A 19,586-nucleotide genomic window follows, 5' to 3' on the forward strand; every position below is an offset into this window, starting at 1 on the left:
TCAAAGTAATCATGGGCCATCAGGTAATTATTATTTTTATCTGATTGCTAAATTACCAACCAATTTTAATTGTTGGATTCATTAGGTAGCTCTGTAGATTTACTATAAGTATTCTGTAGAGGTTCGATAAGAAAAATAAGCTACGGAATTTAGATTTTTTTTTAAATTAAACAACACTAGTATTATAATGAAATTTTATTTCCAAGTAACTATAATATTATTATAATAATACGATAATATTTAAAAATATCTCTTTAAAATATTTAAACGATAATATCGTTGATAATATCGGTTGTGAAAATAACGTTTTAATAAATAACGTTACGATCGTCCTTAACGATGAGTGAACTGGTTTCGCCCTGACGTGATAGCTTGCATCCCGAACATACCGGAACAATGCAGAATTCCCAGATCAGAGAAATCACGGACATTATCTAGTTATTTATTTTATGGTTGCTAAATTACCAACCTACTCACAAAGTTGGGTTAGTTAGGAAGTAATGTAAACTTACTAAAATTACCCATTCTGTAAAGGTTCGAACTGTCAGAGCAATAAGCTACGAAATTAAGATTTCTTTAAAATAAAACAACACTCGGTATTATATAATGAAATTTTATTTCCAAGTAACTATAATATTATTATAATAATAATATGATAATATTTAATAATATCTCTTTAAAATATTTACACGTTATCACGTCGGTAACAACATAACGTTACAATTATAATTACAATGTTCTTTCGTTTGACCTTGGGCCCTAGTGCTACGTGCTAGACGCGCGAACGTAATCGCGGTTGATAATATCGGTTGTGAAAATAACGTTATAACAAATAACGTTACGATCGTCCTTAACGATGGGTGAACAGATTTCGCCCCGGCGTGCAGCTCGGCGAGGCTTTCTGCTGTAACAAATGGAAGGCATTAGTAGGTTAAATTATGACTGTACAGTAGTGGTTCTTTATCCTAGAGTGGAACACTGCAGTTACGATGTCGCACAGGTTATTAGGGGCATTTTGTTGTAGCCTAGTTGCAATGATGAGCTAGACCACACTATTAGAACTTAAGAAATATTTCATTTTATTTATTTGTTTTAGTAACGTGAAATCCTGGTTGAAATTAAATTATTTAAAATCTTTGTTTTTTTATTAAAATTCATTCTGCTAAACACTGTTTATTTTGTACCAAACTACATCTTTCAGGTGAAGTTGCAGTATCTGTATTTAAAAAATCCGATGAAAAAGAAAAAAAAATTGTTTTTAGATTCTGTTACAATGTTTAAACGAACCAGTGCTACCACTGAACTGGTTCGTTTAAACATTGCTGTTTAGTTTTGTTTATTTTTAGTCCGGTGTCGGGGCGAAACGTCCGTCGAGTGTGTTTTGGGATTTCTGTGGTGCTGCGTGGTGGTCGTGCATATTGCCTGCTTGGTGGCTGCGGCAGCGACCGTGGCGTGTGGAAGTGCCTACAAGAGACTTATGGCCCAGCAGTGGACGTCTATCGGTTGATGATGATGATGATTATGATTTCAAAATCTAGTGCAAGGTAGAAAGGTCCATGCTAATTTCCAATACTGTTATTAGTCGATGGTAATAATTTAATAGGGCATTTTGAACGGAACAATATTCCGATATTTCCCGGATATTACGGAGGCTTTCCGTCATGAGTACGAGCGTTGTTATGAGCGCTCACAGCTGATGACGTCATAACCTCTAATGCAGCTGTAGCTTACGATACTTGGCTTGGTGAAAATGTTGCCATAACTTGCTATGTAATTTCAAGTTGATTTTTTTAGTAGGTATCTAAGCGTATATAGGGACATTTTTGCAAATTGAACGAACAAGCTTATAACCATGAGTGGCAACAAAAAAAACCTGACAAGCACGAGTCGGACTTGCACACGAAGGGTTCCGTACCATCGTAGAAGATATACATAACACTTTTATGTAAGTATAACACCGCAAGTTAATGACGGACAGATCAATACTATGTGAATTTTAATAAATAAATTTTTTCGTGATCACATTTTTAAGGCATCCGCTAAGAAAGGGTTTTTCAAAATTCTACCCCTAAGATGCTGAAATAGTGGTTTGAAATTTGTGTAGTCCACGCGGACGAAGTTGCTAGCATAAGCTTGTAATTTTAATAAACCATAATAATATGATGCTTTAGGTAAGTAAGTTATGTTTTAACAAGAAAAAAAACTTAAATAAAGGAAAAGGCATCATACATGTTTCTCTGTAGTTTCGCTGCATTCACAAATCAAAAGTATTTCATACATTTGTACCTGTCAATTCAGAAATTTCATTTTGAAAGCTCTTCGCAAAATAGATTTGAAAGCCAGTTGAAAAATGGATACACAACTTCATATCGTTTGTAAAGAGCATACGTGACTTTCGAATGTTGAAGCGGATTCCAAGTTGAAATCCGAAATAAAATTCTCATTTTTCGCAAATTTGCGGTTACATGTATTTGACGGCTAGAGGCGCTACGTCATCTGCATATTCTACATGAACTCGGCTGGGAAAGGGTGACATCATAAAGTTATTAAAATAATCCTTTTTATTTATTACTAGCTTATGCTCGCGACTTTGTCCGCGTGGACTACATAAATTTTAAACCCCTATTTCACCTCCTTAGGGGTTACATTTTCAAAAATCCTTTTTTAGCGAATGCCTATGTCATAAGCTAGTAGGAATATACACGGAATTTTGTTTTATTTTCTAATTATTTTGGATGTATTATACTAGACTACGGCGAAGCGAGAGAAAGGTAATCTATATCTATATTATCTAAATATATAAAAGGAAAAGGTGACTGACTGAATGACTGACTGACTGATCTATCAACGCACAGCTCGAACTACTGGACGGATCGGGCTGAAATTTGGCATGCAGATAGCTATTATGACGTAGGCATCCGCTAAGAAAGGATTTTTGAAAATTCTAAGTAAAGCTAGTATTATATAAAATTCAAAGTCCTGACTCATTGACTGACATATATATCAACGCACAGCCTAAACCGCTGGTCCTAAAGACATATAATTTGGAGGGTCTATTCTTTGTAAAGAGTAAGTATCCACTAAGAAAGGATTTTTCGAAATTCCACCCCTAAGTGGGTTAAATGGGGGATGGAAGTTTGTATGAAAGTCCGTCATTTTTCAAGTTATTTGCATGAAAATTGGTATTTGGGTTCTCGGTTAGAAATTAAGAAATACGTGTTTCAGGATTTTTTGAAAATTCGCCCATAAGGGTGGTAAAATAGGGGATGAAAGTTTGTATGGGAGAGTTTTAATTATTGATATTATTAACTTGAAATTTGGAAAGTAGGTTTTTTCTTGAGGCTAGGTGTCAGCTAAGAAAATACCCCCCTAAAGGAATGAAATGGGGGTTGGAAGGTTACATTATCGATCCTGTCCTAATTTAAATAGTTATAGATTTTTTGCTAACAATTAGGTTTAAGTTTCGTGTAATTACTAACACCAATATGATCCTTGTTGGTCGAAATAAAAATATTTTATTTTTATTTTTATTTTTATTTATTTATTATGTGTTATTAAGTGCTGTTCAGGGTGCGCGTCCTGATGTTATAATGTTTGTTTCTGAAAAAAAATGCCATTTGTTTCCTGTAGGCCACGCGGGCGAAGCCGCGAACAGAAGCTAGTGTACTTATGTAATTTATACCGCCTAAAGTCCAAAAATATTGTAACCAAGTCCAAAGCCTATCATAAGTTCTAAAGCCAATTTTTTACTTTAACTTTGACAACTTTTTACTTTAGGTTGAACCTGTACCATATTATTCTGTGCTTGTACCCACAAAACAAAATGAAGCAAATATACAAAGAAACCCGGTTAGTTTCAGGAACACGAGTTGTTGACACAATTCCGAGGCTACTCTTTCTTTAGTTTCTTTACTTATTTCTTTTTGTACAGTACAGTAGGCTTATTCTACAACTCTTTGCTCCCCTCTAAGCTTTTATTAGCCGTGGTACTTTTGAAATCATTTTTACTTAGGTTTTTTTAATATTATAGACCAGCGCTTGGCAATCAGACCCGTGGCCCTACCGCGGTTGTTTGACAGCTACAATGTCACGATCGCAATCATCTGTGATTGGTTAATGCTCGCTCACTATTGGCCACAATGCATTGTTGCAACAAGAATCGCACAAATTCAGCCAATCAGAACAATTGAGATTGTAATAATGATTGATGCAGGTTTTAGACAATCCCCCTACTGGTGGCAAGTGATGATGCAGCGCGCTTGCCTAGAAGATGCTTATTCACTCTTGACTTGAAGGTACCCATATTATAATTGGAGGAGAAAACTGATGCTGGAAGGGGAAGGGCCAAATCTTAGCGGTTCGAATTAGAAATGAGGAGGCAAATCGCTTCGTATGTATCCGTGGAATTTTGACTACATACGGGTGCAGACGTTGGCGAAGCCTTGCGGTACATAAAAAGCGTGTTACTGGCCCAAAAAAGATGCGTGAGTCATTTGTAGGTTGTCCCAGCGAGATAGCTGCGTACCTTACTTCCAAAAACTTCGTTTATTAACAGTACCTTCATTATATATCTATGAAACCATTTTGTTTGTTGCTAATAATAAAAATATGTTTACAGAACTTAACAAAAGACAAAAACATAAATTAAAATTCCCATCACATAAAACCGCTCTCATCAATAATAGTTTTAACGTTATGGCAGTAAAAATTGTTAACGTTTACCTTTGGAAATAAGAGAACTTGTAAATATAAATAAAATAGAAAGCCTTAAAAAGAAGTTATTCGAATATTTAATTAAAAGCATTTTTTATAGTGTTGACGAATATCTAAGATGACATTTTTTCCTTTAGTGTGTATTTGGTTACCTTTTGACATATTTTGTATTAAGTACTATCTTGTTTTTTTATTCTTTTGTGACTAAGTATTAAATTTGGCAAATTTTATCAAAACTATGTACACGTTTGTTAGGAATATCATATTGCATGCTAATAGGCAGAATTTGGCTGTACCTTTTTGTTTTGTAACATCTCCACTGTTTACCCAGATTCGCAATAAAGAAATTTGTATTTGTATTTGTATTTGTATTTGTACGATAGTAGAGAGGTATGGTGGGTGGTTTTTTCTTGCGAGCACCAATTTTAGCTTTTTGGTAAACGAAGCTCTTCACCAAGGTTGGCGTAGGTCAGTCAGTTAAAAAAGTTAACTAGCGCTTCAAATAGTCTGGACAGAGGCATTGGCGCTTTTCTATACAATTAAGTAACGCACTGGCCCCACGTGCTCTCCGGAGCACGTAGCCTACACCGGTATTTATAAAATGTCCAATTATTATTAATAGTAGGTAAACTATTGTATCAGTAGCACTCGCTTTTTTACTTTACAAATTTAGTAGTAAATTGTTTTGATCGTGTATTAAAGTTAACGTCAATGCCCAACAACGCCTTAATCAACGCGATAATTCCACCGATAGTCAACGCGTTAAACCGAGTGGCCACACTTGAGCGGTTAACGTCTAATGCCAATTGAATTGGGGTTAAAATCGTTTAACTCCAAATGTCGTTGTTCAAATTATCGCGTTAACCGTGGCTACACCTACGGTTAACGGCCATTAACGAGTTTTTCTACGGCGTTTCCCGTTAATGTACACCTTCCACCTTCTTTGTAATGTTTGACGACCTCCCTGGAGCAGTGGTGAGCGCTGTGGTCTTAATAGTGGGAGGTCCCGGGTTCGATTCCCGGCAGGGGTTTGGAATTTTATATTTCTAAATTTCTGGTCTGCTCTGGTGGGAGGCTTCGGCCGTGGCTAGTTACCACCCTACCGGCAAAGCCGTGCCGCCAAGCGATTCAGCGTTCCGGTACGTTGCTGTGCAGAAACCAAAGGGGTATGGGTTTAATAAAAACTGCCATACCCCTTCCAGGTTAGCCCGCTATCATCTTAAATTGCATCATCACTTACCACCAGGTGAGATTGCAGTAAAGGGCTAACTTGTATCTGAATAAAATAAATAAATAAAAATGTAGCCGCGGCATTATAAACATATTACCGTTGAGCACATGAACGGAGACAGTGTGAGGGCGTGCTCCCCGCACAGCGCACGTGTAGTTCCCCGCGTCGCTGCTGTTCACACGTGCTAACCGGAGCACGCTGTCAGCACCGCCGGGCACTTGCTCCGTTTTCACACTGTAACAAAAATGTTCAGATACGTGCTTTAAGAGTAAGTAAGCCTACTTTTCCACCAGATATGTGCTATACTATATTTCGCGACAGGTTGAGATGGTAATCAGGGTGTGAGGCGAGGGGACGCCCCGCACAGCCGCACATCACCCGCACCGGGTTAGCACGGGGTTGTGCGGGGCCTTCCCTCCCCGATTGCCGTCTCAACCTGTGGCGTACCAGTAGGTACGCCCTAAAATTCGCCGCGAGCAAATCGGAACGAAAATATTTCAATTTTTCAGTAAAACCGCTGTGAAAGGCTAAATCTGTTTAGGCCGTGTTTCTGGATCAATGTATTTCAACGTTGATAAATGATGCCTTTCACTCCGCAAAAGAAGCTGAAATCATTTTGAATGCTCCACATAGGTTGCCACATGCATTGGTGGAAACGGGTTCAACGAAGCTATATCTAAATATATAAAAGGAAAAGGTGACTGACTGACTGACTGACTGAATGACTGACTGACTGACTGACTGATCTATCAACGCACAGCTTAAACTACTGGACGGATCGGGCTGAAATTTGGCATGCAGATAGCTATTATGATGTAGGCATCCGCTAAGAAAGGATTTTTGAAAATTCAACCCTTAAGGGGGTGAAATAGGGGTTTGAAATTTGTGTAGTCCACGCGGACGAAGTCGCAAGCATAAGCTAGTTTTTTATATTATGGAACGATGAGAGCTACGGATTGGAGCTACGGATAGGAGCTACGGTTGAGCGAGTGGTGTAGCTATGTACCGCCGCGCCCCGTGCTCTCCCAAACCGTCGATTTGCACATCTACCTCGCACAGCTATCTCGTGGCGGCGCATCTACATAGCACATACCCGCTCCACTACAAAACTTAGCATTAGTGGAAATGGTCACGTAGTCTTAGCTTTGACCTCCTCACAGTATAGCTGCATAAAACATCTCTGGTGGCAAAATAGCGTATCCGCAAAGAATCATCGCTTTAAAAAATCTAAAAAACGTACGCTCTAAAATTCGTTGCAAGCAAATCGGAACGAAAATATTTCAATTTTTCAGTAAAACCGCTGTGAAAGGCTAAATCTGTTTAGGCCGTGTTTCTGGATCAATGTGTTTCAACGTTGATAAATGATGCCTTTCACTCCGCAAAAGAAGCTGAAATACGTTACCATAATATTAAAAACTAGGTAATACGAAATGTGATGTGACATTGATAACGGTAAAACTATTCTATCCATATCCATAAATGCGAAAGTGTGTCTGTCCGAGTATCTGTCTCTCTGTTTGTCTGCTAGCTTTTCTCAGGCCATCCGTTTAACCGACTTTCATGAAATTTGGTACAGAGATAGCTTGCATCCCGGGGAAAGACTATCAGACTGTCAATTTTTTTAAAAATTTAGCTCAACGGACTGAAAATCAAAGGCTCGCCGGTTCAAATCCCACCCGTTGCACTATTCTCGTACCTACTCCTAGCACAAGCTTTACGCTTAATTGGAGGGGAAAGGGGAATATTAGTCAGCAATTAACTTGGCTAATATTCTTTAAAAAAAGACAAATTTATTACTTATTTTGATTAAATCATTTGACTTTGACTTTGACTTATTTACAACTAGATGATGCCCGCGATTTCGTCCGCGTGGATTTAAGTTTTTAAAAATCCTGTGGGAACTCTTCAATTTTCCGGGATAAAAAGTAGCATATGTCCTTCCACAGGATGTAAGCTATCTCTGTACCAAATTTCGTCTAAATCGATTAAACTGTTGAGCCGTGAAAAGCTAGCAGACAGACAGACACACTTTTATAATATTAGTATGGATGTTATATTCTGTGCACGCACAAAAAGGTTTAGCGGTGTCACACTACCGTATCACGTTTCACAGTACCTACTTACCTGGCAGGTAATATGAAAATGTATTTGAGCTCCTTTTGCCGTGAATGTGCCATCTATCAACGTTGGAACACAGTGAACCAGAAAGACGACGTGTTTAGATTAACGTATTACCGTTTTCATTGTGTTAACTATATATTTGTTTATATCGTTACTAGCGGTTGCCCGCATCTGCGTCCGCGTCCCGCGGGAACCGGTTTTCCCGTGGCTTTTCTCTTTTAGTTCTCTGCATATCAGGGCTAGTATTTACCCCGTTTCTTAGTATTCGGTCTGATATCACTGCTTCAAGTTGTCTATGTATAGGTGTTCTTACGTAATCCCTCTTTAGTGGTAGTGGCACATGCAAAGTTTGACTCCCTTTCGTTGTACCTACCTATTCGGTCACTCATGGGTCATGACTGCTTTTATCGCCGCCCTTACCTGATCCCTCCTCTAGTGGTGTCAGCATTCAACGCCCTCCCCTCGTGCAGCCAGGTCAGCACCACCGGCGTCCGCTTCGTAGTATTCGGTCACTCATGGGTCATGACTGCTTCTATAGCTGCTCTTACCTGATCCCTCCTCTAGTGGTGTCAGCATTCAACGCCCTCCCCTCGTGCAGCCAGGTCAGCACCACCGGCGTCTCCACGTGGCGCGCCCTGCACATCAGGGCAAGGGTTGACTCCGCTTCGTAGTATTTCTCTTGAAGAGGCCCACCAGCCTCGTCCACCACCCATACTTGTGGCGCTGTTAAAATATATACGAGTTTAAATTATATAGATACACCATTATATGCACTGGATGCATGTTCAACTGCAAATGACGACGGCCTGTGTTGGGACAAAAATACTTAGGTATTGGATTTTTCTGTTAAGAAAATCTGTTCAGCCTACGAGCCTGGAGTTAGGAAGTGCCCCTGTGCCTCGGAGAGCACGTAAAGCCGTCGGTCCTGCGCCTGATTTCTCTCGGGTCGTGTCGAATTTCCGTCCCATCGGGCTATGGGATTGAGGGTATAGAGAGTGCACCTGTGTTTGCGCATCAATAAAGCACCAATAAAACCTGCTTACTGTTTACATGTAGATAAGTTCTGCTAACTCTAGGGGGATGTGTTGATATCTGGCACTCGTATACTCCTTCGTCATCCGGCTTCACCTCCCTGACCAGTAGCCTCCAGTTCCCAGGGTACCGCTTCGCTACTGACACCCTGTTGTCAGCTGCGTAGGTTACTGCTCCCACTGTCAATAGCTCTGGTATGTCATCTCTGCCTCTACGACGGACCCAGGACACCTAGAAATGTTAAATGGCTTAAGCACAGACAATTATAATAGTCATCAGCTTACAGTACGCAGCAGAAAATAATGTACATCGACCTTTAGAATGAGATTTCGGCTTTGTAGAGCGTTGTCTCTGTCTCATACCTATGTGACATTCTGTCGGTCTCAACAACAGAGACAATGCTGAAGAGAGAAATAGCTATCCAGCTATTATGACGTAGACATCCGCTAAGAAAGGATTTTTGAAACTCAACCCCGGGTATAAAATTTTATTGGGGTCTGAAGTTTGTGTAGACCATGCAAAGTCGCGGATTTAGGCTAGTGGTACCTATTATATGTTGACCTAGCATATGTGATTTTTTTATGTGTATAATTCTGTTGGTGGTTCTATTAAAATTAGAATAAAATGTGAAAACACTATGATACAAATACGATACCTAAAAGGTGAAAACTAACACAACTTCTTTAAGTAAAAATAAAAACTACAAACAAAACGAACATAACTAACTTAAAACAAGGTATTTATGTTTGTGTATACTCCGTCTGCTTTAGCAAATACAAAGAAAATTTAAGTTTCTCAGTACGCTTAGTATAAGATTTTACGTCTCGCCAAACGTTGCTAGAATTCGAAAGTCGAAACACAATATGGTCAAAGTAAAATTGACCTAAAAGGCCTTGAATTGCAGTCAAAAATACAATGCCACTGATTTTAATTTCGCACGTTTCCGCTTGGAGCGCTGGCTGTAGATGTGCAGACAAACTTGAGCTTTAAAACAAGGCAGTTAAGATCCAGTTTACTATAATGCGGAAGGTTTTCGACACTCGAATACAATCAACGTTAGTGAGACATAAATTAATCTAGTACTAAGCGTACAGTCGGACAGTAAAGGTCGTTGTGTTAAACTTATTAAGACAAAGTTTAATTTGCTAGTTCCATGAAGTAAAATACAACAACGACGACGACAAATGTTTTTGTTAACTAACTGAAGGAGAACTACATGTTCTAACATTTGACTTGCCTCATAAGTACCTAAATTAGGTTTTATAAGTAGGTATACTAGCTGATGCCCGCGACTTTGTCCGCATGGAATAAGGTTTTTTAAAAATCTTGTAGGAACTCTTTGATTTCCCGGGATAAAAGGTAGCCTATGTCATTCTCCAGGTCTTTATCTATACCCATGCAAAAAATCAGTATGACTTGTAAATGATAAAAAAGCTTGGATTTGACTCGCTCCAGCAATGCACGGGGCTGCAATGGCTTGTATAGTACGGTATAATAACATTGTAAATTGAAAAATTAAAAGGAGCAACCGCCGAGTTTCTTGCTGGTTCTTCTTGGTGGGAACAGCATTCCGAACCAGTGGTAAATTAAAACTACCTGACTAATCATAAGCACTTGTAAAAAGTTTACTTGAATAAAACATATTCTGTTCTATTCTACTGTATTGACGTCAATTCGTTGCACCGTTGCGACGTGCTTGAAGGACAAACCAACAAACAAACACACTTTCGTATTTATAATATATTGAACATGTGGAAATGAAATGTTCTATAGAAGCAAGCGTTATTTTGCGGAAATCCAATGTATCCAATGAACCAAAAGCTTAATTTGCCATAATCCGCTGAGTCAAATCTGTATGCTGCAACATGCAGCATGATGCATCAGCAGTCAGTCAGTCAGTCATGCAGGTTTCCTCACGATGTATATTTAATTACATAAAATGCACATAACTCTGAAAAGTTAGAGGTGCGTGCCCGGGATCGAACCTCCGACCTCCGATTAGTAAGCGAACGTCCTAACCACTAGGCTATCACAGCTTCAACGTACATAATTTAAATTCGTTTAAATATCAATCTATCTAATGCTTGTTGAATAGAAGCAGCTGGTGTCTTAAATTCCGCCTTTATTTTCACATCATGTTTTCTTTTGCCACCCCAATAAATTTGGATTGGGAATTATTCAAGTCCGCTACGAAACCGTGTTGTACAGAAATAACATCTTTTTCTTATCTCAACAAGCACGGGGAGAATAAATTCAGGGAATCCTTTCGTAATTGGTGTTTGGGGAGTTTTAGCCAATTTTACACGAGGATCGGAACAATTTCAGTAATTATCTGGAACGCTCTGAATTAAATAATGAAGCCTCCTAACATTATTGCGGATTTTGGATTACCACATCTTCCGAATATAATTATAAGAACAATATCTAAATATATAAAAGGAAAAGGTGACTGACTGACTGACTGGCTGATCTATCAACGCACAGCTCAAACTACTAGACGGATCGGGCTGAAATTTAGCATGCAGATAGCTATTATGACGTAGGCATCTGCTAAGAAAGGATTTTTGAAAATTTAACCCCTAAGGAGGTAAAATATGGGTTTGTTTGTATAGTCCACGCGGACGAAGTCGCGAGCATAAGCTAGTTTAAAATATGAAATGGATAAGCAAAATAAACTACCTGGCTAACTATGGGCCTCATAAGAAAGCTCAGAGTCACTCAGCGGGCGATGGAGAGAGCTTGGAGTTTCTCTACGTGATCAAATCAGAAATAAGGAGATCCGTAGGAGAATTAGAGCAACCGACATAGCTCAACGGGTTGCGGAGCTGAAGTGACAATGGGCAGGTTTGTAAAACCCATGAACATTGGGGTCCAAGGTGCTGGAATGGCAACTTCGCACCGGAAGACGCAGCGTTGGAAGATCCCCCACTAGGTGGATGGACAACATCAGGCGAGTTGAAGGGAGCCGCTGGATTCAGGAGGCGCAAGACCGCGGCGTTGTGGAAGTCTCTTACGTAAATTTGTATGAACTTACCGTCTTATCTTGTAGCAGACTAATCCGACAGTTCAGCTGTGCGTCATCACCTAACTGTACAGTTATTTTCGTAATGTTCCCATCAGGCGTGTCTTCGAACGTCGGACCGTATCGTCGATCGTGATCGAAGTAAGTATTCTTGACTGAAATGACGTGTGGTACCTGTGAACAACATGCCAGCTATTATTTTCAACGTACCTATCAATACGCGTATATCAAATACGCGTATTGATGTACGCGACAAGTCGAGATTGCAATCGGGGTGGGAACGCCCCGTTTACCCGCACAGTCCCCGCGCTAAACCCGGTGCGGGATAATGCGGGTGACATGCGGAGGTGTGGGGCGTCCCCCCCGCCTGATACCCCGATTGCCATTTCGACCTGTCGCGGAATTATGTAGGTATAAATTGAGACATCCTCAAATATAAAATATATCACTCATCGCATATATTTCGATATCTCCCACGTAAGTTGTTGTATCCCAAAACCGAAAAGTCGAAACGATATTTTATGTCGTCCAGATGTGGTGAGAATTGAGATGAGATGAGGATAATGATGACTTACCATATCTAGGTTAGCATTAACTTGGTTAATTTGATTAGGTGGAACGGTTAACGTCCCCGTGTCGGGTTCTGTTGATGGTCGGGGTACTTGGGGCACTTTGAAGGACTTGGTGCTGTCGATTGTGGAGTTCCCTAGGCGCAGCATCACAGGGGCTGGTACGATGCCTGTGCTGAGCGCGTAGTAGGGTGTTACTGTTTGGTCCTCTTCTGTTGTTGATGTTAGGTTATCTGTAAAATAATTGTTCATTAGACATGCAAGTTCCATACATCTTCCAAGTTAGTCCACTTCCACCTTAGACTGCATCATCACTTAACACCAGGTGAATTCAAAAGCTAATTTGTAATAAGAATTAAAAAAAAAAAACAACTTTGACAATCTAAGAGTCATCATCATCATCATCATCATCATCGTCATCATCAACCCATTGCCAGCCCACTACCGAGCACAGGCTTCCTCTCAGAATGAGAAGGGTTTAGGCCGTAGCACCGCATTGGTAGACTTCACACACTGGTAGGCTATAGCCAAACTCTTCTCACTCTGAGAGGAGACCCGTGCTCTGTAGTGAGCCGGCGACGGGTTGATCATGTATGTATGTATGTATATACTTTATTGCACCACAGAAACACAAATGACAGGTTACAAAAAGAAATCTTAATAAGTAGGTACAAAAAGGCGGTCTTATCGCTAAATAGCGATCTCTTTCAGACAACCTTAACGCTAGGGAAAAAACGAACAAATGGACAATGGGAGGTGGTGTAAAATAAACCTAAATACCAATAGCTAAATAAACTAAACCATATAATAAGAATATAAAATACATATTGTTAATACACTAATACATGATGATGATGATGATTCTCACGGATGACGGATAGAACTCGGATGACGGAAATGCAGTAAAACGACAATTCTTGAAAATACCTTGTTTGTAGATACTATGTAGATATTCTGTGGTATTGTATAATGTTATGCAAAGTAATTGTACTCGTACCTGTGGTGAATTGGCAAACAGCTATCTGGGTGAGAAGAAACACGCCCACACTCCACATAGCGCCGGAACGAGGCCGCGCCCCACACGGCCCTTCATAATCTGGAACAAATCAAACACACTAACTGACTGACGTCTGTACCAGTAGGGCGATTGCCTAAAACCTGCATCAATCATTATTACAATCTCAATTGTTGTGATTGGCTGAATTTGTGCGTTTCTTGTTGCAACAATGCATTGTAGCCAATAGTAAGCGAGCGTCAACCAATCAGAGGTGATTGCGATCGTGACAGTGTAGCTGTCATTCTCCCGCAATCGCCCAGTGGCCCTACCGCGGTTGTTTGACAGCTACAATGTCACGATCGCAATCATCTCTGATTGGTTAATGCTCGCTCACTATTGGCCACAATGCATTGTTGCTCATTGTTGCAACAAGAATCGCACAAATTCAGCCAATCAGAACAATTGAGATTGTAATAATGATTGATGCAGGTTTTAGACAATCGCCCCGCAGCAGTACGCTTCGTACGAGATTTTATGTCTCACCAACGTTGACAGTATTCGAGTGTCGAAACACTTCCGCGTTATAGCAAACTGAATCTTAACTGCCTTATTTCAAAGCTCAAGTTTGTCTACACATCTAAGGCCAGCGCTCCAAGCGGAAACGTTGCGATTAAAATCAGTGGCATTGAATTTTGGACTTCAATTCAAGGTGCTTTAGGTCCATTTCACTTTGAAGTTATTGTGTTTCGACTCTCGAATTCTAGCAACGTTGGTGAAACGTAAAATAAGGTATGATTCCGAACCACGCTGCACGCAGCAGCGCTGCCGCAACAGTGCTGTCACCAGCTGTTACAGTGCTGTCGCGGCACTACTGGTCCCCATACAATCTCTATAAGCTTATAAGACATTACATTCCGAGCTAGGCAGCAATGTCGCGGCAGCAATGTAGCGGAACATTGCTACCTAGCAAAACTGCATATTTCACAGAGTTCCGCCGAGCAGCGGTTTAAAAGGCGAACCAATCTCTCAATTACACTTTCATGTCCAGTAGAAGTAAATTGTATGAAACCGAAACGGTTGGTGCTTTTTATCTTCCCTTTGCATTCCCACTTTTTCCTTTGCTGCGGAAATTCACTTGTGAACTCGGTGTTTTTCTACCTATATACAACGAAATCTCCGAGATTACTGATCCGACCGAACGCGATCCGACGAAGTCGCGGGCATCAGCTAGTTATATCACGAATCTTTCAGTATAGTACGGTATAATAACATTGTAAATTGAAAAATTAAAAAGAGCAACCGCCGAGTTTCTTGCTGGTTCTTCTCGGTAGGAACGGCATTCCGAACCAGTGGTAAATTAAAACTACCTGACTATTCATAAATACTTGTAAAAAGTTTACATGAATAAAAAACCTTCTATTCTATTCTTTCATATTGCATAGCTGCAGTTACGTACTACATACGTCAAAGCTACCTATATTAGTTGCATCGCGCTATATTCAGCCATCAATCATCATGGCTTCGTATTGAAAGCTCAGTCAGTCAGAGAATCCTTACGTGTTCATAATCCTTCAGTACACTATGTTCACTATATATGTAGGTTCACTAATAATATTGTAGCCAGCTACAATATTCATCATCATCATCATCAGCCTGTGGACGTCCACTGTTGGACATAGGCCTTCCCTAAAGAGCGCCACCACACCCGGTCCTCAGCCTTCCTCATCCAGCCACTTCCCGCCAGCCTCTTTATATCATCGGTCCATCGTGCTGGAGGGCGTCCAAGGACTTTCCGGCTCCAACGGCCATCGCCTCTACGACAGGCATGACCTGCCCACTGCCACCTCAGCTTGCTAATAGTTTGGGCTATGTCAGTGACCTTGGTTCTTCTGCGGATCTCCTCATTTCGGATCTTATCCCTCAAGGAAACTCCTAACATATCCCTCTCCATAGCTCGCTGAGCGACTTCGAATTTGTGAACAAGGCCGTTTGTCAGTGTCCACGTTTCAGCACGATAGGTGACGAAGGGAAGAACAACGGGACAATATTACCATTTCAATAATGGCGCCCACCATCTGGATTGTGTGTCCTAGGTATATATACTAGCACAACCTTGACGCTTAGTTGGAGAGGAAAGGGGAATATTAGTCATTTAATATGGCTAATATTCTTTTAAAAATAAAAAATAAAATACTCGTCTAATTATAGGTAGGTAGGTACCTACCTATAATTTTCTCACTCACAAACTTCCATCTAAGTTGATTGGATTAATACGCCATTCAGAGTTGTTAGTTTCGTGAGTTCGTAACACAATTAGAGATGGTATCTGACGATTTCAATTAACGTACATGGAAAGTTCGTATTAATTGTAAGGATAGGTAGATATTTCTGTACCCGTAGTACAAGATTTTACGTCTCACCAAACGAAAAAAAATACTTCTGCGTTACAGTAAACTGGGTCTTAAAAGCCTTGTTTTAAAGCTCAAGTTTGTCTACACTTCTACAGCCAGCGCTCCAAGCGGAAACATTGCGAAATTAAAATCAGTGGCATTGAATATTTGACTTCAATTCAAGGCTGTTTAGGTCCATTTTACTGTAACGCGGAAGTATTTCGACTCTCGAATTTGGTTTCGTTTGGTGAGACGTAAAATCTTGTACTACGGGTACTGAGGAGACATGGAGGTTATATTCGGAATACGTACGTGATTTGGTTAAGCAATAGTTAAGTGTTTAGCAAGATTGGGGTGAATTAGTGCGAACTTAAACAGAAATTTCTTTAAAATATACCTATTATATTTAAAAACCGGCCAAGTGCGAGTCAGGCTCGCGCAATGAGGGTTCCGTACTACAGTCATATTTTTTCGACATTTTGCACGATAATTCAAAAACTATGATGCATAAAAATAAATAAAAATCTGTTTTAGAATGTACAGGTGAAGACCTGTCATATGATACCCCACTTGATATAGTCACTCACTTCGAAAGTTGAAAATACTAATTATTAGTTCATGACCACAATTTAATTTTTTTTGTGTGATCTAACCCTAAATTCACGGTTTTCAGATTTTCCCCCAAATGTCAGCTATAAGATCTACCTACCTTTTTTTTTTTTTTTTTTTTTTTCCGCTGGTAAAAATGCTATTAGGCATGCCGCACAAGGGTGGGTATGTGGGACTCACTCGCGGTTTGTTTAACCGCCATCAGCATACCCACTAAAAAACCCAGCGGTGCCGTCCGCGTCAAGTATAAGACGTCTCAGGATCCCGGATATCGGATGCGACTGAGACGTCCATTTCATGATTCTAGGTCAACGGGAAGTACCCTGTAGGTTTCTTGACAGACAGACAACAAAGTGATCCTATAAGGGTTCCGTTTTTCTTTTGAGGTACGGAACCCTAAAAACTTAGCAAACACCCACATGTAAACGGCTCACCGGATTTTGACGACCTCCCTGGCGCAGTGGTCTTATTAGTGGGAGGTCCCTGGTTCGATTCCTGGCAGGGGTTTGGAATTTTATAATTTCTAAATTTCTGGTCTGGTCTGGTGGTAGGCTTCGGCCGTGGCTAGTTACCACCCTACCGGCAAAGCCGTGCCGCCAAGCGATTTAGCGTTCCGGTACGATGCCGTGTAGAAACCAAAGGGGTACGGGTTAAATAAAAACTGCCATACCCTTTCCAGGTTAGCCCGCTATCATCTTAGACTGCATCATCACTTACCATTAGGTGAGATTGCAGTCAAGGGCTAACTTGTATCTGGATAAAAAAAAGGATTTCAATAAAGGTTTCATATATTTGCAAACACACTATTTCGAAACAAAACACATTAGAAGCAGGTGCTCCGAAACGGAATACACTAAACTAAACTAAAACTAAAACAAACATCACGTCTATCGTATAAAAACTAACTTTTTGCGCCGCGGGGTGAAATGAAGTTAATATTGTTATTGTGAGATAAAAATAGCTATCATTTTGTTTGGAACTTTTAGTTGTGGTGTTACGTTCAAACTTCAAACCTAAGTAATAGATGTTGGTATCATCATCATCATCAACCGATAGATGTCCACTGCTGGACATAGGTCTCTTGTAGGGACTTCCACACGCCACGGTCTTGCACCGTCTGAATCCAGCGACTCGTCTGATGTCGTCCGTCCACCTAGTGGGAGGTCTTCCAACACTGCGTCTTCCGGTGCGAGGTCGCCATTCCAGCACCTTGGGACCCCAACGTCTATCGGTTGTACGAACTATGTGCCCTGCCCATTGCCACTTCAGCATGTTGTTAGTAATACCTACCTACCACCTAGTAGATACCTACTTACTTATTAGTGTATTCCATACAAAATGAGTTCTCACACAACTGTCATGTCAAAAGTACGGTTCACCTTCAAAATAAGGACTAAATTCGAACTTTTGACATGACAGATGACACACAAAGTAAAATGGCGCGTGTGAACTCATTTTGTACGCATTATAACACTTGATTACTTTGTCTTTAGTGTCTTTATGTCTTTAGTGCTAAAAAAATTTTACCAGACATTTCACCGCTAGCCTCATCTGGTGAAAGAAAGGCTGGCTAATTCTTTGCGCAAAGGCTGGCTGTCCAACGTGGAAATGCTGCCAGTATTCTTGGCACCATTGCACGTGGGCTTGATTTATACAATAGGTAATTAGATGCCTTATCTAATTACCTACTGTATAAATCAAGCCAAGCCCAAAAATCCTAGTAATATTATAAATCACGCAAAAGCTACGAGATGGCTTTGGCTGAAATTTGGAATGGAGATAGATAATACCCTGGATTAACACATAGGCTACTTTTTATCCCGGAAAATCAAAGAGTTCCCGCGGGATTTTGAAAAACGTAAATCAACGCGGACGAAGTCGCGGCCACCAGCTAATATTACAAAAAAGCTTTAAGATTTATTGTATTATTTTCAATAGAAGTAAAAATATTTACTTAACGAAGCCTTAACAAAGCTTCTTAGCGTTTACAAATCTCTTAGGAATAGTAGCGCCAAGTGGGAAATTTAATTTAAAACATAACCTGCTTTTATCTCGAATTTTCCACTCTCGGCACCATATCCACTGTGTGAAATGTTTTTAATTAACATTTACCTGGAATTTAATTTTAGATTTTGTATTTTAGAGTTGCCTCAAAAACTTTATCCCTCTGAGTAAGAGAGAATGAACTGGAAGGTGGCAACTGGCAACTAGCAAACGACTAAAACCTCCCACCAGACTAGACCAGAGACAATTTAGAAATCATAAATTCCGGAATCGCCAGTCAGTCAGTCGCCTTTTCCTTTTATAGATTAAGATTTCGGTATTTTTTCTGTCTATGTGACACGACTCACGAGTAACTCCCTGAAAATTAAATGCTTTAGGTAACGTTCTATGACGCTCTTAAAAATAAAACATTAAAAGGGACAAAATTAGAAATTTTCTTGTTACTTTGATTTAAAAATAAAAATAAACCCGTACTTGACATGAGATTAATTATTCATGTATTTATGTAAATTTATTCCAGCCTCGACACTTTTCCGCGCCGTCATCAAAGTTTAAGAGACGCGCCGGAATTATCTCATGGAACACGAGTGTCGCGTTGCGGATTACCTTTGATTACCGCTGATTACCGTTGATTACCGCAGGTTACCGTTGATTACCGCTCGTTTAATGTGGTAAGCGAAAATCGTGACATTGCTACACTGACCTATGGGGTATTAATATATAAGCGACTAGCGTTTTATTGCTGCCTTCACTTTAACTCGAGGATGCGATTTTAACAATTTCAAAGGTCTGTATCTGAAGTAAAACAAAACAAAGAGCATTTATTGTGGACCTTTTTATAATAATAATAATTTATTTATTTAAATAACTCAGTACAGTTATACTTTGTTTCCCCATT

General features: G+C 40.0%; 1 protein-coding gene across 1 annotated transcript in view; it reads right to left on the reverse strand.

Annotated features, from left to right (window-relative positions):
* Positions 1–603: 603 nt before the first annotated feature.
* LOC117989982 (zwei Ig domain protein zig-8-like) overlaps positions 604–19,586 on the reverse strand; it is a 116,567-nt gene continuing 97,584 nt past the window's right edge. Inside the window, exons 2-8 of the mRNA XM_034977398.2 lie at positions 13,686–13,784; positions 12,695–12,921; positions 12,132–12,293; positions 9,109–9,328; positions 8,614–8,788; positions 6,042–6,178; positions 604–901 (exon numbers count right to left, since the gene is read on the reverse strand). Of these exons, the coding sequence (XP_034833289.1) occupies positions 696–901; positions 6,042–6,178; positions 8,614–8,788; positions 9,109–9,328; positions 12,132–12,293; positions 12,695–12,921; positions 13,686–13,743 (1,185 nt within the window). The 5' untranslated portion in view covers positions 13,744–13,784 and the 3' untranslated portion in view covers positions 604–695. The remainder of the gene's footprint in view (positions 902–6,041; positions 6,179–8,613; positions 8,789–9,108; positions 9,329–12,131; positions 12,294–12,694; positions 12,922–13,685; positions 13,785–19,586) is intronic.

Source organism: Maniola hyperantus, chromosome 17 (assembly GCF_902806685.2).
Source record: "Maniola hyperantus chromosome 17, iAphHyp1.2, whole genome shotgun sequence".
Classification (NCBI taxonomy): Eukaryota; Metazoa; Arthropoda; class Insecta; order Lepidoptera; family Nymphalidae; genus Maniola; species Maniola hyperantus.